Source organism: Papaver somniferum, chromosome 1 (assembly GCF_003573695.1).
Source record: "Papaver somniferum cultivar HN1 chromosome 1, ASM357369v1, whole genome shotgun sequence".
Lineage (NCBI taxonomy): Eukaryota > Viridiplantae > Streptophyta > Magnoliopsida > Ranunculales > Papaveraceae > Papaver > Papaver somniferum.
In genome coordinates this window covers 240,419,291-240,446,851 of record NC_039358.1, presented here as the reverse complement: position 1 = coordinate 240,446,851, position 27,561 = coordinate 240,419,291, and the positions used below count along the sequence as shown (strand labels likewise).

At 37.9% G+C, this 27,561-nt stretch overlaps 3 protein-coding genes across 5 annotated transcripts; all 3 read right to left on the bottom strand.

The window, feature by feature from the left end:
- Positions 1-3,736: 3,736 nt before the first annotated feature.
- LOC113274318 (ATP-dependent DNA helicase PIF4-like) lies at positions 3,737-4,672 on the bottom strand. Its single transcript, XM_026523741.1, has one exon. It carries the CDS (start codon positions 4,670-4,672, stop codon positions 3,737-3,739), a length of 936 nt encoding a protein of 311 aa, XP_026379526.1.
- A 4,677-nt stretch (positions 4,673-9,349) lies between these two features.
- On the bottom strand, positions 9,350-10,000 carry LOC113274308 (acanthoscurrin-1-like). Its single transcript, XM_026523731.1, has one exon. It carries the CDS (start codon positions 9,998-10,000, stop codon positions 9,350-9,352), a length of 651 nt encoding a protein of 216 aa, XP_026379516.1.
- Positions 10,001-25,522: 15,522 nt separating this feature from the next.
- Positions 25,523-27,200, bottom strand: LOC113339377 (ubiquitin carboxyl-terminal hydrolase 12-like). 3 transcript variants are annotated; one of them, XM_026584675.1, is made up of 4 exons: positions 26,983-27,200; positions 26,722-26,873; positions 26,459-26,644; positions 25,523-26,138 (listed from the first exon to the last, which is right to left on the bottom strand). In XM_026584675.1, the coding sequence occupies exons 1-3, from the start codon at positions 27,099-27,101 to the stop codon at positions 26,484-26,486; spliced, it is 432 nt and encodes a 143-aa protein (XP_026440460.1). In that variant the 5' UTR covers positions 27,102-27,200; the 3' UTR covers positions 25,523-26,138; positions 26,459-26,483. The 3 variants fall into 3 exon arrangements, 2 of the variants coding, with proteins under 2 accessions (XP_026440460.1, XP_026440452.1); XR_003355059.1 differs by having other exon boundaries at positions 25,526-26,138; positions 26,304-26,644; positions 26,983-27,198; XM_026584667.1 differs by lacking the exon at positions 25,523-26,138 and having other exon boundaries at positions 26,168-26,644; positions 26,983-27,198.
- Between the last annotated feature and the right edge of the window lie 361 nt (positions 27,201-27,561).

Here is a 27,561-nt window from a genome sequence, read left to right as displayed (position 1 = left end):
TCCTTTAAATCCAACTATTAATCACGCAAAATGAGACGTTTTTTTCGGGAACTTCTTTTTGGTGATTGTGGTACCTTTTTGATTTTCTTATCAGTTCCATTCAGTATTAATTTTCTCTTTGGGGGGATTCCATCTGGGCCAACGTTTGATTCGGTTGGTACTTGTACAACGGTTTCATCCAAGAAAACAACCTCCTGACAAATATAACAGTAAGATTTATTTCTAATTACTTGAAAAGAACTTGAGATTTATACCCACTTAATTTTTTTTAACTGATTGATGTATGTGTATACCTCTGTACTCTGAAAGTAAATTTTGTTGACTGTCAGACTGTTGTTGTCTCCCATGAAATCACGCCATTTCAATTTTATCTCAAAAACAGATTGAATTCCAATCAGATTCTTAAGTACCGTTGACACCTTTTCTTCTCCTTCTTCCTGCAAACAACGAATGTGTTATCTTCATAGTTTTATGAATTTAAAGTCTACAAATTGTCCAGTTACATAAAATAATCTGAATAATATAAATTATTAGTCTTTTATTTTTGTTAATTTGTTTACCTGTTGTATTTTGCACAGTACGGAAACATGGTATTTGATTAGTGATTGGTCCACTTCATCAAATACTACAACTTATAACAAATCCTTATGGTCTTGTATGTTTAGTTTTACTCTGTACCTGCAATTGAATCATGATTAACTTTGAATTTTATGTTCCATTCCAACTCATTGAAAGCCTGAATTTTTGACGCAGCTTACCTTATTACTGGCTTTGGGAATTTTTTTTTACACTTCTTGCACGAATACTCATCATCGATCTTTGAGACACTCGATTTGCATCTTGGGAAGGAATCATATTGCCAACCATCAACCAGTAACACATCAATGATTGTTGCTGTGACATAGTAGAATTTTCCCTACATAATAACATAGTATACATGAATAATGCTTACTTATGTACCGAAGCATGAATGGAAATATGTTTAGCGAAATTCAATTTTTACCTTATTCTCTGGATCTTCTAATTCTTTGTCAATCTCCTTAACAGTTTTTTTATTCTGTAGAATATCTTGTTGAATATAAGCCGCATTTTTCGTTTGTGTTTCAAACAGTTCAATGTCCGAATTGTTCAAATGCGCAGCGCTGGTTGGTGGTGGACAACAACAATCAGTGTTGAATAGTATTTTAAAACTAAAATTCCCTAAGTACATGAATATGATTTACATTCATTAGATTAGATAGATCCTTTTCTGAATTATTTTCACTTCTGGTATTTCCAAATTTATATATATTTTTGTTCCATTTGTTGCTGCTAATTCAAGATTACCTGCATTTTATAATTGTCATCATTATCATGAAAGTGTATTGCACTTAATTAATTTATTAATAATAAATGACTAAATGATTTTCTGAAAATTTCATTAGATACCCATGAAGGATTTGATTTTGGCACAAGCGATAACCAACACCACTAATGGTGAAGACATTGCTACGACATCATCAGGTACATCTTCTGTCATGTCTCCCCACAAAGTCATTTGAAGATCTTGTCCACTATAGTCAGAAATAAGAATAGTTATTGCATTTTCATAAAAAACACTTAGTCTCTTTATTATATTTAATTGAATGTCATCCTCTATTACCTTTTGGTTTTTAACTTTAAATCTTTTTTTGTTGTCTGAGTACCATCTTTTTTGGTGATTTCCTTAGACTTAGTGAGCCCTGTCAATATTACAACTACATCTACAACAAATTGGGTTATATAAATATCTGTTAAACAAAAGAGTCAATATAAAAATGGTATTTGGAAAAATCCATAATACCTGTTAAGTATGTGTTGTTTCCATCTCGGGCTTGTAGATCTTCAAATTCTACGAATGAAAACTTATGTCTTGGAATACACTTGTTTTCTGGAAACTCTCTAATTGTAGTCTTGGGATGAAATAGAATAACATCCTTCCATTTGATTGGATGAAATTCCGTCTTACCGTCGACCACACTAAAATTTTGTATTTCATAGATATTTCCTTCTTTTAATTGGTCTGAGAATATTGTCATATATTTCCTAGGCACAATTGCATGCATTGCTTCTCCCTGAAAAGTGTGCACGGTTGTTAGCAGGTTCCGTTATAGACATTTATACACAAATAGAAATAGAAATTCAACTAAATCAGTATCATTCTTACATCTTTGTCGATTAAAATCATGCTTAAGTTTATAACTTCTGCACTAGGTATTTTGGTTTCAGTCCAGAGCCTTGCAATTCTAACCCTTATTTTCCCACAAAAGGTATTTTTGTTTAATTGCTTCAGTGATGTCTCCATTATATATCTGTTTTTGTCTCTAGGCAAAATGTTTATTGTCAAAGAAACTGTTTGAATTGATGTGATAGGCTGTTAGGAAATCATTTAAATATATATTGTTTCAGTCCCTCCAGTGAGAGACGTGTCTGTTCCAATCCGTTTCGTTTCTATTGTGACCGGTTATGTATCTCTTCGTATAACAATGTGTCTTTTAAAATTATAACGACTTTTTCGATTTTTCTTTTTCCTTTCCTTTGACTTTTTTTTTGATAAAATAAATATATCCACGTATTCAGGATTTTTTTTAGGGTTTTAAATCTTAACCGCTCACATTTTCCGCCCACCGTTTTTTAGGGAAAAAGTAACAACTTTTTTAACTTCTGATTAGGATAAAAGTTAACCACTTTTTTAATTTCCAAAAAAAAATAATCACTTTTTAAACATATGATTAAGTAAAAAAAAATTATTTATCTTTAGATTTTATTTTAATACGCGCCCAACTTGAATCATATTTCCAATTGCTCCGATATGGGTGTGTGACTGGCTTGGAAAATGAGAGTTTTTGTGTAAATAACTCTTTCAGAGTTACAAAATGTGGATGATGATTGCTTCTTGGTAAATAATATTTTGTGTGTAACCCTCTTGTTCACCTTCCTTGTTGACAATCAAAAATTTGACACCTTCGCGAGAAGTTGTTCTAGAGACAGCAACGTATAACTGGCCATGAGAGAATACAGGCTTGGGCCAATAAACACCCACATGTTCTAAAGTCTGACCCTGACTTTTGTTGATTGTCATGGCAAAAAAAACCTTGATAGGGAATTTTTTCCTTCTTAGTTTGAACGGACACTTAGTGTCAGTTGTCTCCATTATTATTCTATGGATTAATACGTTCTTTCCAATTTTGTTTCCAGTAATAATTTTAGCTTCTATAATCCATGCTGCCAATTTATTGACTATAAGCCTTGTGCCGTTACAAAGCCCCATACTTTGATTATAATTTCTTAGAAGCATGATGGGAACACCAACCCGCAACTCCAATTCATGATTTGGGAATCCAGAAATCTTCAGTGAATTCAATAATTCAACTGGGAATAGAATATCTTGATTCTCTATTGCTTCTGATGTAGGACTGATGGAATCAGCACTAAAATATGTTCTTGTTTCAGACTGTATCGTTGAAACGATGTAAGAATTTACATCGTCAATAAATTCGTTACTCGGAGCAAGGATACATCTGGACTCAAGGTAATTCATGTCTTCTAAGCTATGTTGCATCTTAGGAAAAGTGATGTTCACAATTTGTTGAATAGGATCATGGAGTGATGGTATCAAAAGGTCCTCCGGTATTTTAATCCATGTTGGTTCTTCTCCCTCTTTCATAGATGTTTTTGGTAGTTCACCATCACCAAGATTAAATACCCATTTACCAAATTATTTTATCTTTTGAAGCTCAACTGTATTAGCATCTTTGTTCCTTATACACATATTGATTGTTAATTTGAACACTCGGCAATGACTCCACAGTCGCGACCTGTTTATTGAAGCACTGACGATATCTTCTCTTGTTCCTCCACGAATTACGGGTAAAACCTTTCTAAAATCTCCACCAAGTAATACAGTTTTCCCTCCAAATATTTTATCTGAATCATCCATTAAGAACTTCAATGTCTTGTCAACAACTTCTAGTGCGTTTCTGTGCATCATTGGTGCTTCATCCCATATGATTAATTCTTCCCTTTGGATTAATTTTCCCAAATCCTTATTTTTAGCTATATTACAACTTGAAGTTTCATCTGGTGTAAGGGGAATTTTAAACCGTGAATGCGTTGTTCTGCCTCCCGGTAATAGTAATGACGCGATTCCAGATGAAGCAACTGCCAATACAATTCTCTTTTGTGACCGGAGTTTCACCAATATGGCTGTCCACAAAAATGTCTTTCCAGTTCCACCACTGCCATATACGAAAAATATTCCACCACTTTCCGTTTGAACTGCATTTACCACTATATCAAAAATCTCTTTCTGTTGTAGATTCAAAAAATTGTACATGTTTGATGACTCGTTAGCAAGTGAAGTGAAAACGTAACTCATCTCATCTCTGATCAATCTATTTTCCAAATTGGCTCGAAATTCTAGGTTAGGTGATGGTAGTTTGAAGTGTTTGAGTGACTTATTATCTCGATCCAGTATTCTCTCAATTTCATATAATGTCAGATTCTTTATCTCCTCCTCTGAAAGTTGCAGGTCATTGTCCTCCAATATTCGAATTTGCCGCCATACAATATCATCTGAAAGCAACCTCCATTGTTTGTTCCACAATTCTAAAGGATTAGATACCTCACATATTAGTAGTATTGACACAAACATTTCTCGCAACGATTTAGCACTCGCCCAATTAATTGCTTCCTTAATGGCCCGATGCCATTCATTATCATCTTCTAATAAACCAAGTGCCAGACATGCTGACCTAAAATCAGGATAAAGTGACCCATTGGTCGTTCGAATGTCTTCAAATGATGTAGAACCTTTTAGGATGTTTAACAACGTTCGTAAATAAAACCTTTCTGCAGCCGAGGGGTGCGCAAAATTTATTCGTCCAATTGTTTTTCCCCTTTGTCTCCTTTTCCATTTTTAATGTCAGTATCCCAAATCCACTTCGTTGGGAAATCGACGTATGTAAGCTCTCTAGCATCTTCATTGTTCTTGTTTGTTTCCATCCATTCAGTGAACTTTGTTGTCTCTATATCATCTCTTGACACTACTTCCTCCAAGTTATCTGTCTCACGAAGCATTATTCTTTTTTCGTTTGGTAGGTGGAAGGATAGTCTTTCAACTGCTGGGCGTCGATACTGTATGTCAAACTCAAAAATTCTCCAACAGTCTTCGGATGCTGAGATATATCAGCAATCAAGATATGTTTTTACTTCATCGACCTTGATCTTTTCTGGCACGTCTGTGTCATTATTGTTATTTGCATCATTTTCTGCAGCGTCTGTATTTTTATTTGTTGACTTGTCTTCGATGATAGCTGTTGCTTTATCCCCTCCTTTGTTGACATATTTGAACAGGTACTTCACCGATGTTATCCTGTTGCAGAGCTCGACATTAATATGGGCTTCATATTTAACAACCAAATCCCTATTATATGGAATCCCCCAAGTGTTTTCCAAAGAAATTCCATTAATTATTTTTGAGGTAGTAATATTTCTTCTTCTATAAACTGGAAAACCCTTCTCATCAATGGTTGTTTCAGTGGTCAATCGTTTTGTATAGTGCTTGGAGCATTTATTTTTAACCATGCATTGTGAATCTGGATTTGCAGTTCCGCACATTTTGTAAATCATGTACTGGCTAACAATTTCAAATGCATGTGGATCTTTTTTCTCATCAGGTAATTCTGCACTTATAATATTGTTATATCTGATGGTATCACTGGTTTGTCACTTTCGTGTAAGAATAGCAAGATATGAGCATGTGGCATGACTCTTTTCTGAAATTAAACTGTATAAATTGATGTATCATACGTGTTAAATAAAAAAAAATGAGACACGTAGAAAGTTTAATTTGAAATAAATACGAAACGAGTTAGTATTAGTCTGACCTGCTTTCACTTTCCCGAAATGCTTTTTTTTTGCATAAGTCATCCATCATTTGGTTGAGTTTGATTTTGAAAACTCGAGCGACAATATTAGGTCTGTCTTGAGCCTTTTGGCCAGGTATTAGGTCCAGGAAATATTGTATCTCTCTCCACTTTGGGTTGCATGTAAATGTAATGAAAAGATCCGGTGGTCCTGCCCATCTACAAATTTCCATAGCATCTTGATAATTTTGTGCCATATATCTCGGTCCTCCAGTAAATGATGAAGGCAAAACCAATCTTCCTGTAGCTTTAGCTTTGTGGCCAGATCTCACGGCATCTCTTATCCCTTTGTAGTTATCAGCTCTTAGCACTTTTTGGCTTCTTCTGACAAAGCCAAATCTCTCTTCTTCAAGGCATGCATAAGCATCTACTACGAATTGTTGAAACAGACGGCCTCCCAGCAACAATGTTTGTCCTTCATTATGCCTTTGTTGCAACCTAAAAGCATAATATTCCCTAACAATTAATTTTGTTCTTTTACCCCTTTTGGTTGCGTGTTGGATGTCTATTCGGTATCCATCTTCAGCAAACAGAAACAACAATGGGTACTGCATAGCCATATAACTCGGATGGAATTGACTTATTCTTTTGAATCCCGTTTTTTTGTCCTCAACGACGATGTCCCGTTCTGTTGAATTTGCAGATCCGTTTCCAACTATAAGTGCAGCAATCTCTTTTGAAGTGGGCAAATTGTATTGTCGTCCATTGGCCTGGCGGTCTCCAAGGATTTTAATTCGCAGTCTCTCCGGGGCATTGGCATCATACCTATCTCTTGTCATCCTGAACACTTTCGCTAGTTCATTGTGCTCATATAACATGGCGATCATCTCTGCAATTAATTCAGGTTCGAAATCCCCTTCTTTTTTCTTACCAAGTGCACTCATTCTACGACGAACTTCATTTTCAGTATCATATATATATAGTTGTGCAAATGGGGGATTGGTTCCCGTTGCCGGCAACAAACTTCCCATTCTGTGGTAGTTTTGTCCACTTATTTTCAAAGAGTATGGTGCACGAGCTCGACCACGACCATTATTGATCTTGTGTATTATGGCTTCCATTGATGTGAAAGCGAACATAAAATTATACGCCCTAATTTTATTTATGAAGTGTCTAGATCTGTTTCCTCCTTGGTAGTCCAACATATTCTGTAACAGCGATGGTGGATCTCGATATAACGACAGTTGCACTTTACCATTTGAACAACAGATTGAGAACTCAGGTTCCTTAGTTGTCTGAGATTTATTATTTCTCTCCTCGTACCAAACAATTGCATGACATTTAGGGCATGTATGTGTCGGAGGGCCAAAATTCCATACCTTATCTATTGTTCCTGTATAAAGGGATTGGTTAATAATTTTCTGCCTAACTGATGGTGTAACAGTAACTTGGGGATATGGCGTTAAATGTGGTAACCGTCTGCACAATCAATTCAAGTACAATAGGGAACCCAAACTTAAATTCTGAAACAACAACAACTGCAGGTTGTTGTTTCAGTGTATTTGTTGCACGCTTTATATTGACTGTTCCGTCGATATGGATTACGGAACGTGAATAGGTATCCCTCATACTATTTTCGATTCCACCAAGAGTTGCTGAAACAGATTTTCTACGCAAATTGATAGTTTTTTTTCTCTTCGCTCTGGCATCCACTGTTGTCTGTTGTTTCAGCGTATCCATTGGGCGCTTTCTGTTGACTGGATGTTGTTCATTTTTATCCATTGCAAGCTTACCATAGAATGTGCAATCGACCATGTTTGTATTTGAATAGGTTATCCTCAGGTGATTATTTTCCTCCTGTCTCTTTGGTCTCGCAACACCTTTTCTACTGAGGTTGATAATTTGTTTTCGTTTTGCTCTGGCATCTACCGCAGGCTGTCTAGTGAGTGCTTCCATTGCAAGCTTGCAGTTGTATCACGCTTTTTGTCAATTTAGGGCAAGCTTATAAGACATCAAATGGATGCTTTCTTCGAAAGAATAGAAATGTAATTTTAATTTTTCTGTATTGTGATAACGCAACTTTTTGTGACCGTTAAACCATTTATTTATTTATTTTTGAAAACGGCGAATAGCAGTGTCGTTTTACTTTTCTTTTCGAGAGTAATTTGACAAAAGGAACAAAGCGGACGAATGTTTCTGGTTATCGAAAGTAATTTGACAAAAGGAACAAAGCGGACGAATGTTTTCGTTAAAAGGAACAACTCCATTCATCATATTTCACGTGGCTGCATAATTTTCGAGAAATTTTGAGGGGAATGTGATTCCGCCACGTCAGCATTAATGGGCTGTGGTGTTAACACGTCAGCATTAACTTGCTCCTTTGTATAAAAAAGGATTGATTAATTAGATTGGAATTGATTCATATGTTAATTGATTATAAACAGATGTACCTCTATTTTTAGCTGAAACAAAAGAAACCACTAAATCAAAAGAAACCCTAAATTTCTCAGATCCTATTAAGAAAACATCAAACCCCTGTTGTTGTAGATTTAAGAAGGTGAAGTAGATGATTTTTCTTTGCTGATGGTAATTGGTATGTTTTGGTGTTGAAGAAGAAGGTGGTGGTGGTGGTGATTCACTGACTTAGAGATGGTGAAGAAGAAGAAGCGAACAATACAGACAAATGAAGAAGAAGACTCGTTTCGCTGTTCTTCGGAGAAAAAAAAAGAAGAAAAATGATAGGTTGACAGGGAAGGTGGCTATCAATATCTAGGATAAATGACCATGATTAACTTCTAATAAAAAATCAATGGTTGATATTAACCTGTTCTGTTGGTCCGGTACATGCTGATACTTCCCCATGACCTATACCTGTACCGGTCTACACCGGTTCTCAAAGTTCATTCCCGGTTCAGTTCCAGCTAGGATTTTCCGGTTTTAGTCCAGCACTCCGGTTCCAGGCCGGTTCTTGTGCAGGGTAGTAACTCGACAGTGTACGTGGTGGAGGGTTTGTAACCGATGTCACATGTACGCTCTGCACATGTGAACTATCGCCGGTTTTAACAAACTGAAAACCTGAACTGGAGATAAATTAACGAATTAAAACTTGCTAATTGGATGCAAGAAAACATTCAGCAATTATATACTACACATAATCTTATCACTAATTTCATTTCCATTTGTACCTGCATTTTTATTCCTTTAAAAGAAAACAACTCCATCTCATTGATTAAATGAAAATGTACCGAAGGCATAACAGATACCGAAAGGCATAATTGAACATAATTATTAACGTAGCTACGGAAGTGAAATCATAAAACGATCATTAACAAAACACATAGCTATGGTCTAGCTAATAACAACCCAAAAAAAGAAAAACGAAACAAGACACGTATATATAGTACTATTACACATACTTCTAGCTAGCTATCTGGAATCCATATTTAATAAGCCAAAATACCAAATTATGGTAGAGGATGGAGACCACTAGCATCTGCACATCCTGCACCACCACCAGCACCTGCACCACCTTCAGCACCACCCAAACCACCAAGACCACTTCCACCAACTAAACCACCAAGTCCACCAAGACCACTTCCGCTACCAAGTCCACCAAGACCACTTCCGCTACCTAAACCACCAAGACCACTTCCACCTCCCAAACCGCCTAGCCCACCAAGACCACTGCCACCGCCGAGACCACTACCACCACCCAAACCACCAAGTCCACTGCCACCGCCGAGACCACTACCACCACCCAAACCACCAAGTCCACTGCCACCACCGAGACCACTACCACCACCCAAGCCACCAAGTCCAGTTGCACCACCTAAGCCTGCACCACCAATACCCCCGATACCACCAACACCCCCAACGCCACCTACTCCACCAGCTGCGCCAACACCCCCTAGAGCACCCCCAATACCTGCATAGCCACCAATACCACCGTATTTGACAAAGTTCTTTTGATCATTCACACCTAGTGCAGTTGACTTTGTTGTAGCTTTGTGATGATGAACAACTTCTGATGATGAATCTACAGGGACATTACGTGCACAAGTAACGTAAACAGCAAACACTAGTACTAGCAGCATCATATATCCTAAGTTGACCATTTCTCAGTTAATGAACTCTCTCACGATTTCTATCTCTCTCTGTCTCTAGATGGTGGTAGTTGTAACAACTAGTGAGTTCTAGCGAGTGTGGAATGGTCTGTGGTTTTGGATGAGAATAAATAGAGATTGAAGAGAGTGATGAAGCGGTGGAAAACAGTTAAGAGAATAATAAAGAAGAGAGCAAAAGGAAGAGAGATATGAATGAGTATGTCAGTGTTAAGTGTTTCATGATGCCTTTAATGTGAATGAGGTGCTAGCTACCTAGCTACATGCATAGTTGAATATACACAGATGTTGATCATGGCCAGAATGCATTTAAGATTTCATATATACTTCTTATTAGTCATCACTTCTCCTTTACTACAACAAACGCTAACAGTCTTACACATCTATATATGCATGGGTTATTGCTTCAAAAATCATTAAAGCTGTGAGCAGTTTCACATTTTCTTAAGCTTCACTTTGTTCTAGAGAGAACCAGAAAGTGGAAGATGCATTTCTATATACTGACCCATTCTGCTAGGATCAAAGAGAGAGAGAGAGGGGTTCTTCATATTGATCACGTAGGATCATTAACTCGTCATCAAATAAGTATTAATGGTATCTTGGGTTTCTCAAGAATGGATAAGAAATGGTTGTGTACGGGATAGATGGTTTGAAGAAGACGACACAGCTTTGTACTGACATACATCCTTTAAGAAACTACAAATAATGAACTGAAATAAAGAACACCCATTTTTGCTGTTCTAGATCTTGAGATCTTGAGATTTTTACTCATCAACAAACCTTGAATCGTCCACTCAGTGAGTCAACCGGTGGTCCAACTCAGAGTCTCAAATTCTAAAGAGCTGCAAACATTATTATTGTCAAGAATAAACAACTGCCTGCTAGAAAAATGTAGGATTTCAGGAATGTGTGGAGATAGTTTGGCTCAACATATTGCCAACCATAAAGCTTTTTTACATGTCTCAAAGAAATCATACAAAATAATAAATACTGTTGGGGCAAGACAATAGAGATTCTTAACTTCCTGCTTCTTAAAGATCATAATCTTCCTGCTCTGGCTCACCTACATCACTATTACAATCCAGTAGTACATAATACAATACACTTATGAATAAAAATATCGAACCTTATCTCTGCTGCTTGAAGGCTTAAGCTTCTTTTATCTGTTCAACATGATGATTAATTTCCGGTAGTACACCCAAAAGGAAAACAACCAAGATCTAAGACATATTTAAGTAATATAAATTAGAAAATCTTTATTGATGATTTAACCAAAGAAACGAGTACATATTCTTGGATACAAGGAAATCCTAATCTCACACTCTAAGCCCCCTCATGCCTTGCCCAAGGGTCATTATTTATGGGCCAATCAACCTTAATGGTGTACAACTCATTTTACTTCACCAGGTTCTTTCGGGAATGCTTTATACTTCCTCCAAGCCATTTTCCATAAAGTTTTTTCCTTTCTTTCTCTATCTTCACATGAGTTTGTCGGGACACCTGTCTCTTTTCTTGCTCCCCAATATATTTACTTCGAGATTTATATTTTCGACCAAGTAACCGTACTTCGCCTTATCGGTTTCGTCGTTAATATCTTGTTGGGTACTCTAGCTTGGTCTTTCGTAACTTAGATTCTTCGTGTAAGTCTTCCTGCTTCTGTACACACCCCTTTGTACTTCGCGGGATTAATCGGTGACGAAGTAATTCTGACATTCGAATTGACAAGTCCCTGACTGAGATCTTTAGGTGAGATTTTCTAGTCATACTTCTTCCCTTCACGTCCGACACGTGGCGAGTCTATTTCGTTACCCACATTTTGCCTTTTCTTACTCTATTTGAGCAATACGAGAATGGAATAAGAACCGCTTTGGATTCCTCTTAGTGCCACGTTCTCCACTTTCCTGCTTCCACGTGACCACGTTCTCTGAGTAACCGCCTATTGCCGGTTAATATACCTCGAACGTGTCGTCAATCCACTAAGCCGGTCGTCTTTTTTGCGCTATTTATATCCAACATCACTTAGGTATGAGGTTTCTTTTCCTCTTCTTCATTCCATTGCTATGTGTTTATCTGGTTTTTGCGCTTTCTCCTTCTTCTGCCATTGTTGCTACCCTTCTCAATCTTCTACTCTTCTTTTGTTATCATGGCTCCCAAGAAGGTTTCCACAATTATCTCCTACTCTTCTTTCGTTATCATGGCTCCCAAGAAGGTTTCCACAATTATCTCACTCAAATCCCTTGAGGAATTCCACGCATATTTTCAAAAGATGGGTTTAACCCTAACTCCCGGTGTTGATTCTTCTGTGATTCTACCTATTACTTCTACTCAGGACATTGAACTGAACTACAGGTGGATTCAATCGGATATTTGGACGTCCGACAAGATGATCGTCACTGTGGACCAATTGAGGGCTGGATTATCTTTCCCGCTTTACGACCCTTCTAACCCCATCTTTTTCGAGATTCTGGGTAAGCTGCAGTGTGGAGTCTTTCAACTTTCTGGTAACGCAATCCGCATTTCCAACGAGTTTAGGATTCGCTCAGATAATGGTACTTCGTAAGTCCCATCAGCAGCTGAAGAATTTGATTCTCGCGACTTCAATGTGGACTCTTTCGTGTCCAACTACTCAGCTAAATTTTCCCAGCATGAGAGAGTACCAGGAGTGGGGCATTGATCTTGTTTGAAATGTTGTTGTGGCTCCGACCAAAGTTCTTCTATTAGATGTGGATTCCCAACTTCGCCTTTCTTGCGATGATGATTGGGCGATGTTTTCTCTGGTGGTTGGTGGCCCTTTTGTTTGGGGTTTTGACGAAAACGGGGCTCCACGCCAAGGCCCTCTTCCTAAACATTGCTATCTCGCTGGTTGCGATTCCTGGAGATTTCGGTGGTCTGTGCCAGCCGAGGTATGACTTTCTTCCTTATGATTTATCTCGTTTCGGGGGACCGATTTGTTCTTATGTTACCCTTTTCTTTCAGTTCGTGATGTCTGCCGCTGGTCTTCTCAAGAAGTACAAGGAAAGGGTTGTTACTACCGAGTCTTCAACTCCCAAACATGTATCTATGTCGCCTATTATTTTCCTCTCGTGATATCCTTAAATTCTAACCTTTTATTCTACATAGGATGACACTCTCCTCCCAAAGCATCCTCTTCTAGAGTAAACTAAGGGGCAAAAAAGGCGTGATCATCCTGTTCCGCCTCCTCCTTCTTCTCAGGTATCTTTACTTCGTCATTGTTGTCACCTCGCATATTCCATCCTTTTAGCCATCTTTCATGCTGAACCTGTTATTTCGCAGACTGGTGTTCCCACTTCTGGCGGGTCCAAAAGGCAATGAAAGATCTTGGATCTGGCTGCTTTGATCGCAGTTCCAAGTTCTTTCATTCTTACAAGTCTCTATGCTCCTTCCAAGCTTCAACCTTCTCAGCCTCGCACAACTACTTCTCCCAAAGTAGTTGATCCTCCTGTTCATCCCAAAGTTGAGCGTCCGAAGAAGTCCACAGAGGATTCCTCTACCGACGAGAAGAAGAAGCAGGAGGCTCCGTCAGTGCTGTCTAACCCTATCTATGATCCAGACATGAAGTTTCTCCAAGAGGTCTACGACAAAGTTCGCGAAGACCCATACATGAGGTCTCGTGCTTTAGAAGCTTTGGTGACTTTTATTGCTGATGACTTCCTTTCTCAAGAATCATCCGTAATGCTCAACGCCTCCATGAACTTGTCTCTCCAACAACATTCAACTTTGATGAACCAGGTGAGCCTTTTATGGTTTCCCCGTTATGCCTTCTTCCTGTCCCGAGATTTATTTCTTGAATTACGATTCTTCAATTCGCAGGAGGTCCACCGTCACATGGCCATCCTCGTGGAAATTTGGCTTGTTCGCGAGAAAGCAAAGAAGGACGAGGCTCAAATCAAAGTTTTGACGCAGGAGCTTCAAGAGGAAAAGGAGCATTCCAGCAAGCATAATCAGAAGATAGAGAAGCTTCTAAGTAAGGTCCCTCTCCTCGCAGAATCGTTCTTTGCCTTTGATTTTACTTCTGTTATTTTCTTATTTTATATTTCGTCAAGCTCGTTGTATGCAACGCCAAATGGATTCCTCCGAAGCATCTGCCTCGCTAGAAGATATTCGCGCTGAGAATCTGAACCTCGTGACCCAAAATGATTGCTATGTGTCTGAGAACCATATTTTGAATGAGAAGGTCGAGACCCTTTTTTCACAAGTGGACCGCCTGTCTATCGATTGTTCTCACAACAAGGAACTGAATTATCAACTTCACGATGAGAAAGAGCGCCTTAAGCTTGAACTTCAACGGGTCAGCAATTCGCTCACTACTTCGAGGAACCTTCATTCCGCATCATTAGCTGCTTATAGGAGACTGGAAGAGGATAACGAGTGTGTGATAAATAGTAAAGCTAAAGTCGTGGTTGATCTTCGCAAATCTCGTAACAAGTTAGCTGGTTTAAACGAAGATATTGACTGTCTGAAGAAGAAAGTGAAACTTCTTCAAGCTCAGCTAGATAACTCATCTCGTCCGATGTCTATCAAATCTTCCTCCTAAACCAAGTTCGTGGATTCTCGTAAAAACAAGGGTGTTATTGTCATCATTCAATATGACAAAGATACCTCGAAGTCCGATCGTGGTAAAGGTTGGGACAATGTATACCACGAGTTATGTGTCCAACTTCAAGAGTCGGATCTAACGATCTCCCGACTGGATCATTTGCATACTGACATCCAAGAAACCTTGAATACCACTATCTTGCAAATGGAAGGTAGCTGTAGGTGCAGCGCGAAATACTATTGATTATGTCAAACTTCTAGTTTCTGATCTTGTTTTGTTTGGTTTTGCAGAATCCGAAGAGCGCGATAAGAGCCAAGTCCTTCGACTTTGCCGTGAAAGAGATGAATTTCACACAGAGGTTTCTCGCCTCAAGAATGAAGTCAGTGATCTGAATGCTGATATGGACGAGATGATTGAAACTTCTGCGAAGGTAGCAAAGTTAGCTCACAAGATCACTCAAAACATGGCCTTTCTCATCCTTCTTTTCCTCTGGAGGTGTTCTCCGATGACGAGCAACCAAAGGATGATATGATCATTTTTGGCGAAGAAGAGGGGCTTAGTAAGGATGGCGAGGAGCGGAAGATTGACAAAGCAAAGGTAGAGGGGGAAGAGTCTAAGGGTGCCTCTGCTAGTACTGGTGCTTGTCTTGGTTGAGCAGGTGATGTTCTTTTTGACGACGTCCCTCTTCAGCAACAGCCTTAGTTTTTCTTCTTTAATATTTAGTTTTGTTCTTAAATATTTTGGAAACAATTTATCCTCCTGTGCGCTCCCAAGCTTGGGGGGAAAAACATCTTAGTTTCTTTGGGTAATATTTTGATTAAATTTTATGTCAATATTATAATTTTCTATTTCGTCAATTATATATTATGTCAATATTATGATTTTCTATCTCGTCAAGTATATACTTACCGAGGAAATACTCAAATAATAATGAAATTTAAAGTGTATACTTGCCTCTTATTCTTTTGTGTATTTCCGAGGTAGGGCGTAAAGTTAATCAATACCTCCCCATATGTTCCTCTATAAGCTTTAAACCTTGCGAGATCCTTCCTTCCCTTGAGGTTCACAAGGAATCTCGCCGCGTCTTATATTGAATTTCGTCTGTGCTTCTGACGTTGTCTCCCTTTTGGACTTTCTTATTTTACTTGCTCTTTCCTTTGCCCTTCTCGACGGGGTGCCTTATTTTGGTGGAACGCCGAGTCTTGCGAGGATAATGCTAAAGAAGAACATAAAATGTAAAAGTATATACTTGCCTCTTGTTCTTGTTAATCATTAGCCGATCAAGGCGAGGTCGTACAAGTCAGACTATCACTTTCCCTCGGTTGCTTTGCCTCTATTTCGGTTTCACAAGCTTTGATTCTCGCTAGATTTTTTATTTGCATTCTTTTCCTTTTGGAATCCATCAAGCGTCTCGTCGTAGTTAGTCTGTATTCACTTTTTGATTGTTATATGTTACTTTATACAAGGTCTTATTGCGCCTCTTAATTAAGGTCTTATTGTTCCTCATCCTTCTTTAAGTATTTTAAGTCGGCGAAGTCTCTGGTGCTTATTACTCTTTTGAATAATAATCCATCAACCTCGCCTTAACATTTATTTTGCCCCATCTCGCGATAATGCGACAGGTCTAGCCATTCCCGTGAATGTTAATCCCATGATATTGCCGTCTTTTTTAGTCACAAAGTTCCCTAATCTGGAGGGTGTCATCACTTTATATTCCCCCTGATTTCCCCTTCAAGGAGGTTAACCCTAACATGCATGTTGGTCTCCTCTCATCCAGTTATTACGTCATTCAGTTGTTTTCGTGACTTCTTATCACCTTCGCCGATATGGCTCGGGGTTACGAAGTCACACCCTAAGTTAGGTTTCTTTGGGATCGAGTGCATCGTAGCCAAGACTTTCCATACAGACATGTTCGGTAACGCTCCAGACGTCCCAAGCACCCACATCTCAACCGAATACGTCGGCGTCTTGGTCATATTTCTACACCCCTTACCGAAGGCCATCATAAAAGGTACCCTCGGCGGATAGGTTTTATCATTGCCCCTAACTTTCTCTCTGAGAGTTGTTCACGACATGCGTTAGATCTTGCCTCTTTCACTTTCATGCGAACTAGGGTGTATGTCGTGGATTCTCAGCCTTCCTAGGCGAAGGTTTTAAGTTTCCCTAGAAACTGTTTACTTCGTGAATATTATTTGCATCCTAATGCGAGGTCTTATCTTTATTTGGTTATCTTGTAAGTATGAGAATTCATATTCATGATACAATTCATCAAAATTTCATTGTTATCCTTTTGAAAATTTGATACATTATCAATTAATTGATTAGAATATGTACATTCATCTTATTCCTACGACCCTTCCTCGATTATCAGTGTTCTTCTTCCATGCGAATATGCTCAGATTGATATCTTTTCAACTCCTTCATCTTCACTTCGTTCCTGATCTTGAACAGAGTCGCGAATAATGGTTGTCTAGTTGATAGCACATAGATGAACGAGCGCACTAAATCTTCCTCTGAGATCCTTCCTTTTAGTTCTCTACAAATCACATCCCATCTCGCTAATAGACTTCGTAAACTTTCATTTTCCCTTTGCTTTAACGAGAAAAGTGCCGCTATTTCTGGCTTGCATGGTTCGTTTTTTGCACATTTGTTTATCATTCTGTCTGCAATCCAGTTGCCTTCTTTGTTACTGGGATATTGTTCCTTTTCCCACCAGCCATCGTCGATTGCTGCATTATATACTCTCTTTTTCTGAATTCCCTTCTGCTATTCTCTATGGCTCTTTTTAGGTCTTCCCGTTCATTTTATTCTCCTCGCCCCTTATTTCCTTGTCGGTATTCGCGACGTCCTTCAGCTGCTAATGCCCTTTCCGGAGCATCTTTTCCTCTTTGTGCATTACTCTCCGCTTGTTTTCTTTTCAGACGATTGTTCCTGATTAGAAGCTTCTCATTTTGCTTTTCCAACCTTATGTGCTCCCTCACTAAGTCTTTCTTATTTCGTCTTTCTTGATAGATTTCCTTCTTTAATCGTTTCATCTCTTCTTCTTCGCAAGCATTCCCTCCCTTATCTAGAGAATCTTGTAATTCGACGTTTTCCTCAGCCTCTTGTATCAATATTTTCTTATGCATAGAAGCGTTTGTATTTGCTCCTCCTCGCGGGGTTCGTTTTTCCTTGATGGTAGGGTTTTTTTTCTCATTTCTCGTTACCTCGCTTCCTTCAACCGTTTTTTACCTTCTTTGTCTTCCCGCTTTGCTTTATTTCAGCTTGGCTTCCTTTTTCTGGAGTCATCTCGCGGTTCTTCTCGCCATCCATCGTTGTTTTTTCCGCTTCTTCTACGTCTTTCCGTGTTGCAACTAGCTCCTCACTTATCCCAATCGTGAAGACCATAAGCCGCGCTGCTCTTCTTTCTTCATATACCTTATTTTTTTTGTTCTATTTTCTTCCTTATTTTCTCCTCACAGTTATGGACATCCTTTTTAATACAATCTTGCACTTCCTTAAGATCTCCCCTTATTTCGCCAATTGCACTTGGTATAGGAAACCGTATGGCATGATGATATGTAGATGCAATCCCTTTTATCCCGTGTATCCATGATCTTCCTATAAGAGCATTATAAGGTGAGTCTATGTCTATCACGCAGACTGTGACTTTTGTTTCCAGCTCGCCAGCAAAAATCTTTACAACTAGTTCTCCTTTTGGCTTAGATGCAACTCCATTAAATCCATATATGTTGTACGTCGATGCTACGAGATCCGAGTCCTTGTATCCCATGGTTCTAAGTGTATGATAAAAGAGTACGTCGACCGAACTCCCTGTATCCACCAAGATTCTGTCAATTTCCCAGATTTTCCCCTTCTCTGCTTGATTTTCTTCCCACCTTGAGTATTACCCAAAATTTAGGGTTATAACCAAAGGGTTTGTGTGCGAATTTAGTCCTTCGGATACATCCTTCGCTTAGGAAGTTATTTCTCTCTTCTTCCATTCCTCCAACGGTTCTTTCGTATTGACGCTGAATATTTCGTTTCCTTCGAAGTCCCTCTTATGTACTCTCTTGAGTATGTTGTCATGGAAATTTTTGATGCTCTTAGCTGCATGTATTATCATATTACAATTCGGCATTTGTGTTCCCTGATTGTCACGGGGCGGTGGCGGTGGTACATAATTTTCTAGTAAATGTGCGAGTTTTCCCTGCTCTATCAGACGAAGTATAATTCATCGAATGTTTCAACAATCATTTATGTGATTCCCATAAAAGAGATGATATCTGCATAACTCATGACTCCTTGCCCCCGGAGGGGGCACTCTTCCCAAATTGGGTGGTGGTGGGATATCCTATGTTAATACTATTGCCTCTCATACCTTTTCCGCAGTTGTGCTAAGCCTAGGGAGATTTATGTCTTCAAAAGCTGGTGTATTTGGTCTCCGCTCTCCAAATTTGGGCCCTTGGTTGTTTCATTGTTGATACCCCGTTTTGTAGCTTTGTGGATCATAGTTCCTTCGTCTTGACTCTTCATACCTTTGTTGATCGGCCCGTTCTTTATCTCCACTTGATACAGATACAAGTTTCGTCGGGACTGGAGTCGATGGATCTCCATTTTCATATTTTGGATCATTCTCCACGACAACCACTTCCCTTGGTAATAGCCTTGAGTTCCCTTCCTTCGCTAGAATCGATACTGCTTCGCTGACTTGCCTATGATTTTCTTCCAACACTATGTACTCCTCTTGGTACTATCTTAGTTCATTCATCGTTAAAGAGTTTCGAATAATAAATATTTGAGTGTACAACAAGTCAGTTGGGATTAGCGCGTTTACGAAAGCTAAGATGAAATTTTTCTCGTAAAATCTCCCTGCAATCTCGCTGCACACCTTCCTCCACCTCGTTACCAATCCTCACAGGCTCTCCGTAAGTCTCCTTCTTAAATTAAATAGAGTCTCAATCCCCGGCCTCAACATGTTGTTAGTTATGTAAGTGGTCAGGAATATTATCTGTAAGCCTTTGAATGAGGAAATCGATCTTTCTGGTAGCCCGTCAAACCAAGCCAATGCTTCCCCGGCCAAGCTCGCGGGGAAGTATCGACAAAGTACCGCGTCATTTCGTCCCCATTGCATTAACGAAAGAGTATATTGTTTCAAGTGCTGCAGAGCACTTTTGGATCCGCTGAATATGCTTGGAAGCGTCGGCAGCACACATTTCTCTGGGATGTCTGCATACATTATCTCATAGGTAAATGGAGATTTGTCAGCCTCTTCTATTGCTTACGCCAGCTGCACTCTGCCGCCTCTTCGTGAATTTTTTATCAGTGTCCGCATGTCTCGCAGCTCATCCAAGACTTGCTGGTTCAGGTTCCCTCCATTCTCTTCCCGGCGGCCACCTCTTTTCATAATGAGACTTCCTTCGCCATGTCTCCTTTCTTCCTCATTCCTCCGGTTGAATTCGCGATGTCTTTCATTTTCTTGCCTCCTCTCATTTTCCTCATGCCTCCGCTCTTCTTCATACCTCCGCCTTTGATCTTCCCAACTTGAGATTTACGATGCCCTTCTTAGTTCTATTTCTTCACTGCTTTTTCTTCGTCCTCTCCTTCTTCGCTCTCCTCCGTCGTCCTCGCGGGTGTATCTCCTTCGTCGTAACTCTTTTGCTCCTGACTATATCATTTCCACCTCTGAATATGTGATGTCAGCTGCAGCTTCCTCGTTAAGTTGGTGATTTTGCAGCACCAACCTGGCGTTTTGTCTCGTCAATCGGGCATGCTTCTCTGCTAGATCCCTATCTCGTTCCCTTTCAAGGCGGAGCGTTTCCCTCAGCTGATCCAACGTCATGTCTTCTTCACCGATATTCTCCTCCATTTCCTCGTGAGTCATCTCTTCTCCTGCAATGGTGTCCGTGACGGAAGTCTGTACAAAACCCTCTCTAAAGTTATCTTCGTTGGCCTCCTTAGTACGTTGTTGGTTCACGCCTTGTCTTTAACCTGCAGGCGATGTTCCTCCTCTTTCCATTCTTCCTCCTCTTTTGGCTTCCAATTGTTTGCTTCTCCTCGTTGCTATCATGTGTGCCGCTCGATCTGGTGTTCTGGTCATCAACTTCTCCTAGTTTCAATATCGATGACCCTTAAAACCCTAATCTCAAAAGGAACGTCTCTTTTGGACAAATTATAAAAATAGTAAGTTGGTCTAAAGTCCACAAGCTCTTCCAATAAGATATGGAGAGCGAGGTGTTGCAACATTGTTAAAACAATATTGCAACTTTGGGAATGGATAATTATCACCATAAAACTGGGCCCTCATATTATTAACTTGGGTTTACTTTGAGTGTTTTAATGTTGAAATGATGAAGCACATACAACTCGGTTTAGCGATGGAGAATATAAGAGTCATGTTAATAGGAGCGAAGGAATGAATTTGAGAAGGGAAAAATTTCTCCGAACTCTAGTCAACATTCGGTCCACACTTAAGCAACCTAATTAGTAAAAAATATTTAGGAAATACCAATCCGGCCCTCCTAACCTAATCATTAGGCACTAACCTGTCTCCAAAATTCCTTCATGTATGTTTGTTGTTCTTCTTCTCTGGAATTAAAAACCTTAGAAAAATGATAAAACAAACAACCTAATACACCCATCATCAACTAATCCATTTTTAGTTTTAAACTGCTAATTATATTTTATAGTGTAAACAAGTTTTGAAATGTGACTAATTTGATGATCATGTACCAGATTTGCTTAATTTTAAAAGCATAGAAACACACAATCTATCATCATCGAAACAGATCAAGGCTTGTTGTAGATACCGTCCAGTGGTCTTCATCATTATTATCGTTGTGGATCAAAAATTTTAACATGTAGTATTACGGGATCCACAACCACAATTTTTAACATATAGTATCACGCTATTCACAACCACAATATGATATGCTTCAAAAAAGAAATACCACAATATTTTATTTTATTTTTCTTTGAACAATCAACATATTTCAATTCATTCAAATCAAAATAGTGGTTATATGTTTGCTTACAAGAATAACAAAAACATCAAAATAAGAGATAATCAAAACCCTAATACAAATAAGGACACCAATTACAAGTAGATCATGAAGAGAAAAAACGATAAACCGCAAAGATATCCAAAAAATCTTTATGTATAAGGGAGAGATGATGGTATATCCGGAAATAAAATCCGACCATTTAATCTGATCGTATTCTTCTTCTTCGTTAAGAGATGCTCCTAATACAAAGGAGTATTTTTCCCATAATTTGTTGATCCACACGAACACGGATGTGTGATGTCGTGATAAATCGTAGATATTTTTGAATCGAGAATATCAAGCCACGAACCAGCCATTCAAATTTGAAGAACTCACCCCACAACTACGAAGAAAAATCGCCCAAAACGACGAAAAAATATGTCAAAAGACACCAAAAATGATGTAAAAGCATCTTATTCAATTACCTACTATCAAAAACTTTTAAAGAAAAAGAATTCTTGCCCAAATTTGTCTTAGATTTTGATATGTAGATTAAAACTAAGATGAATATCATTATGGAAATCAATGATTACGATAAATTAAACTACATATCAAAATCATAACACAAAGTAAAAGATAAACTGAGAGACAAACCGATATACGTGGTTCGGCACTAACGTCTACGTCCACGGAAAAACCCCGTAGGGTGAATTAAATTACTGCTCAATTCTTAAGATGATTGAGTGATTTACATTTACATTAAACTCCTATTTATAGAGTTTGTCGAGTTTACTAAACCTAGGAGATAATACAATGTGTTATCTCTTGTTTGACTTGGTATTACATTTGTAGATAACTGATTACGTAATTATCTAAATAAACTGCACACGGTCTTCACGGCTACATAAGCTCACTACACGTTCTCACCTTGATATATCCTGTAGATTGACTAAATATTCCAACACCCCCCCTCAAGTTGGACACGGAGGGAATTGAAGTGTACAACTTGAACTGAACAAAAATGCACTTCATATGATCTAATATTGAGTGATTCCTAGAAACTCTCTTGAACAGCAACACCGGAATGCTTGAATGGTAACACCGAAACATAGTCTTCATCGTATGGATTCCTCACTCTATAACTGGAACATCTATGGAGTAGTTACTTGAGATGCAACAGTACCCCACTGGTGAATGAATTTTGATCTTAGCAGAAGCTTTTAACTCCACCATTTAGCATTGTCCAGATGACGTGACATAGACAATGCGGATGACATAAACGTAAGAAATGGATTTGATTGATCAAATCTGAAACTGTAGAAGATATTGAAATTATTATCCTCAACAGGTTTGGAGAGCAAACGATAACATGTTTGGATTGAACTAACTTCCCGGGTGTTGGGAAATATATTTCGGGAATAAAAAGAGTTTCGGATAGAAAAGAATATATATATTTGGATATCAAAGAATATATTCAGAATTGGATTTGTATTCCGAATGTTTTTTTTGACTTTGGTGAAACAAAACAACTTCGAGTGAAGTTTGGAATATGTGCTCCAAAACAGAAAATGCACACAAAAAACAAACCATAATGGCAGAAGCATAGAAAGATTGCTTTAACTGTTAACAGAGAACATGAATACCATTTCATTAGGTATATAAGAAAAATGATTAAAAAAATCATTGATCAGAAATGATCAGTAACATCAAGTTTTGCTTCCTGGATTGCATGATCAGGAGTACAGACAAGTGGTTAGAGAATATGAGTTTATAGTGATGGATGCGAAGACCAGAAGAAGAAAAATGAAAACCTCTGGTGTTTGATATCCACAAAACAAAAAGACGACAGATAGCGATTCCGACGACGTCATAGGAAAACGCTGAAATAATGGATCGATATATTGATATATCCAAAAATAACGGAATTTTTTTTTTGAAAAATAACTATTACCAAAAATTGATTGAAGATTCTCAGGGAAAAAATTGAGATTTGAGACAAAATCAATCGACCACAAAGATTAACGAAAAAAAAAAACAGTAACTATGATAAATTAATTACTGGAGAATGCAAACGTGAAAAACGTAAGCATATTTTGAAAGATTGACCTCTCTAGGAGGAGATATATTTGTAAGGTCTAAAGACAGATTGATACGTTTAGACCAGGAGCAACAAGATCATAGAACCAAACAAGAAAAATTGGTCACGCTGTTGTTGTTCAGTAACAGAGATGATGAGCACCGTTGACGAACATGAAGGTGCAGTGATATAATTTTGAGATCCAATAATGGTATATCCAGGAACATTCGAACTGTTGCAACAAAATTAGATGACAATCAGTGATGACCCGATATTTTAAGATATAAAGTGAAATAGTTATTATAGTACTTTGATGCAAAGTCAAAAACTAAATAGTACTCTTTGATCAAAGGAATTCCATGAGAATATTCTTTTGATCACTAATTCAACGGATGATTAAACCTTTATGAGCTGTTAAAGGTAAAATAGACATAACAAAAAATATTGATAAATTTCCTTGCGGGAAATGAAGACAAACCACTAAGGTTGAATTGGTGATGATCTTTAAAGCTAAAATCGATAGAAGAAAAACTTAAATTAGCTAAGAATGAAAAAAAAAAAAAATCAGACACAATGAAAATAGATTGCGGAAGCGATTGGATCGAGAGCAATTTCTGCTCTGATACCATCTTAGATTTTGATATGTAGATCAAAACTAAGATGAATATCATTATGGAAATCAATGATTACGATAAATTAAACTACATATCAAAATCATAACACAAAGTAAAAGATAAACTGAGAGACAAACCGATATACGTGGTTCGGCACTAACGTCTACGTCCACGGAAAAACCCCGTAGGGTGAATTAAATTACTTCTCAATTCTTAAGATGATTGAGTGATTTACATTTACATTAAACTCCTATTTATAGAGTTTTTCGAGTTTACTAAACCTAAGAGATAATACAATGCGTTATCTCTTGTTTGACTAGGTATTACATTTGTAGATAACTGATTACGTAATTATCTAAATAAACTGCACACGGTCTTCACGGCTACATAAGCTCACTACACGTTCTCACCTTGATATATCCTGTAGATTGACTAAATATTCCAACAATTTGGTCCACAACATCATGGTTTAGATTTGGCGACTTGTTTGGTGCCTTCGTGCTTATAAAATTAAGAAACTTAAAGAATTTTTAAGGTTTGAGGTTTGGTTTTGATTCACGGGCAAGAGAAGATGTCGTCTTTTGTGATTTTAGCTCCTAAACTTAATGACGTGGACATTAAAGGTATTTTAATACTTTTTCAAAAAGTCAATACCTTCTGTCTAGTTTTAATTCTTTCCCTACCAAAAACTTACACAACCACTGCTAAACAACCACTGAACTTGCCCAGAGACCCTCCATATTGAGAATATTCAACTCTTTTATAAAAAAGATTTTTTTAGTTTTTTTTTTTTTTTTTGAAGGAAAAGGCAGTGTCTGATAATTTTATTGATATGAAATTTTGGTTACATGAACAACTACATTAGAAGCAAATGGAAAGAAAGAACTAGTACAGACATTACATATTTCAAAACTTAAGAAGAAAACCCTGTATTGTACTATTCTCTGTTCCATCGACGAAATTGATATCTTTCTAATGGTTATGATTTTAAACCATTTTGATTTTTGATCTTCATAATTTTGATCTTCAGATTCTTGATCATCAATATCATATATGTTATATGCTTCCATAGTGAAAAAGTAATAAGCCAAATCGACATCATCACAATCAATATCGGTATTAATTTCCGAATTAGATCGCTGTCTTTCATAACGTATTTGATAATGATGCAACAACACCAACGGAAAAAGCCATTATGGCTATCATGTAAGAAATCTGAATGGTATAAAGACACCATCAGATGTATAAAAACAGAGAGAGAATCCTTAAAAATTATTGGAACAACAATTAATTTTGTTGAATATTTATATAAAACTAAGAGAAATAACCTTGATTTGTCTGGAAGATTTGAAGAATCAAATCAAATATAATTTTTATTTTTGAATGTTGGATATTTTCAATAGTATAGAAAATAAAATGGTTTTCATTTTTTGGTTTGCCACTACGATGGGGAGCGTCGTGCGCCTAATAGATGCAATGGAATTTTGTTGGAGATGAAAAGGCATCTCCAAAGGGCGTGATGGTTCACAAGAGACACGTCCATTCCCATTAGACACTATTGGTGTCTTTTGATAATGAAGAGGCATCTCCAATAGGCATGAGTCATCTATAAGTAGTGATGATTTATTTCCATTCAAGTATGAAAAACGCAATAAAATCTCCGATTTCTTTTCTCTCTAAGCATCATCAGAATCTAAATACTGTGTGTTCTTGGATGGGTCAAGGGAGTACAACTCTTGAACCCAACAACGTTGTTAGGGCTTCATTGTATCCTGAAAGCAATATTTCGCTGACTGATTGTACTCGCCAATTATTTGGGAATGGTCGAAATAATTGCTGAAAAGAATCCGCAAGGCCTTGAAGCTCCAGTGATAAAACATTCTGGTCGTTCCTGTATTGTTTTTCCATCCTCCGTTTTAACCTGAATTTCCAACATTGAAACACCTTATATTTCTCACAAAATCAACGCAACATCTCAAAGATCTTATTAGTACTCGATAAAGGAAACAAGCATACATCAAGGAAAGAATTAAGAAATGTCGCATCAAAGTTGAAAATACGACCAGAAAACATATTAGAGACGTACAACTTCAACAACACAAAGAAGACCCGAAAAACCAATAGCAGGCACTCCAAATAACAACACCACACCAGTACTTAACAGAGACAGCGTAAACGGACTTCATCATGATCAAATTGCATAGAAGCTCCAATAACGGTAGGTAGCAAAGCAACAAGTACCCGTGATCGAAATAAACAATAAAGATTAACCTCTCGCCGCATCCCTTGTCCGACATTTAACCTTTACTTGAATGATACAAGTATTGTGTTTCAGATATCCCAAAGAGCGGTCATGGAGGTCGTCAGGAGTTATGAATTTCGGCCAACCATGGCCCTTTGATCCTTGCGAGAATTGGTGTTGTAATACTGTAAAAAACAAAAGATTATTAATTAATATCTGTAATTAACTGACGAAGGGTATATATATCCCAGATAGTACAGACCTGGGCCTTTCTCGTTGTTTCTGCTACTAGTTTGACTCTTAATGACGAAACTGAACTCCGCATATGGCGATTTGGTCTTGTCATCAGGAATGAGGTATATGGCCATATGATTCCATGATCTACTGTCTCCCTTCGGGTATACTTTCACTCTCCTATAAGTGAGAAGACCATGATAATCAACCAAAAGCAGAAAGCAAGAAAAAAATAAAATAAGTAGCGTGCCAGAAAGTAAACAATTATTAGCTTAGATGCGATAAATACCATTTTATGTTACCCACAGAGAAAACATCAGATTTATGTTTACATCCGAGATTTGAGAAGTTGTGAATCTTCAAATCGAACTTGATCGATGTATGAGAATTAGTTATTTCAGATGTCATTATTTTCTAGTAAAGATTGACGGAAGCAAATGAAATTAGTGCCAAACAGGGATAGAAATGTTTTTGGTGAAACATAGAAGCTTACGATGAGGGTATTTATAGGCTATTTTCAACTAGGCGCGCAATCCACTTTGGATGGGATTAACAGCTAGCACCATTATTCGTTGTGTTTATCATATTGTTCATGTAAATTATTAGTCAATTAGTGTTGCTTATTGTTGCATTTGATCGATTCAACAGCGGAAATGATGGGTTTGATATTCGGTTTGAATCCAATGAAGGGGCTTGCTTTTCTTCATTTGATATAAAAAACAATATTTATATAATTTAGTGATAGGACATGTTACCTGATCTTATCGGAAGGCCGTTTCCTAGCCTGCAGTGACCTTGACAGATCCATCGTACATATTGCGGGTTAAACTGTCATCACCTATCGAAAAAACTATAAAAAACAGTAAGT

Bases quoted from the DNA above. Each gene is read 5' to 3' on its own strand.
- LOC113274318 (XM_026523741.1), bottom strand. From the start codon at position 4,672: ATGTTTGTGTCAATACTACTAATATGTGAGGTATCTAATCCTTTAGAA.
- LOC113274308 (XM_026523731.1), bottom strand. From the start codon at position 10,000: ATGGTCAACTTAGGATATATGATGCTGCTAGTACTAGTGTTTGCTGTT.
- LOC113339377 (XM_026584675.1), bottom strand. From the start codon at position 27,101: ATGACATCTGAAATAACTAATTCTCATACATCGATCAAGTTCGATTTG. The intron at 26,874-26,982 runs GTATTTATCGCA...TCTCACTTATAG, and splicing joins TCTGTGGGTAACATAAAATG to GAGAGTGAAAGTATACCCGA. The intron at 26,645-26,721 runs GTCTGTACTATC...TGTTTTTTACAG, and splicing joins AAACAACGAGAAAGGCCCAG to TATTACAACACCAATTCTCG.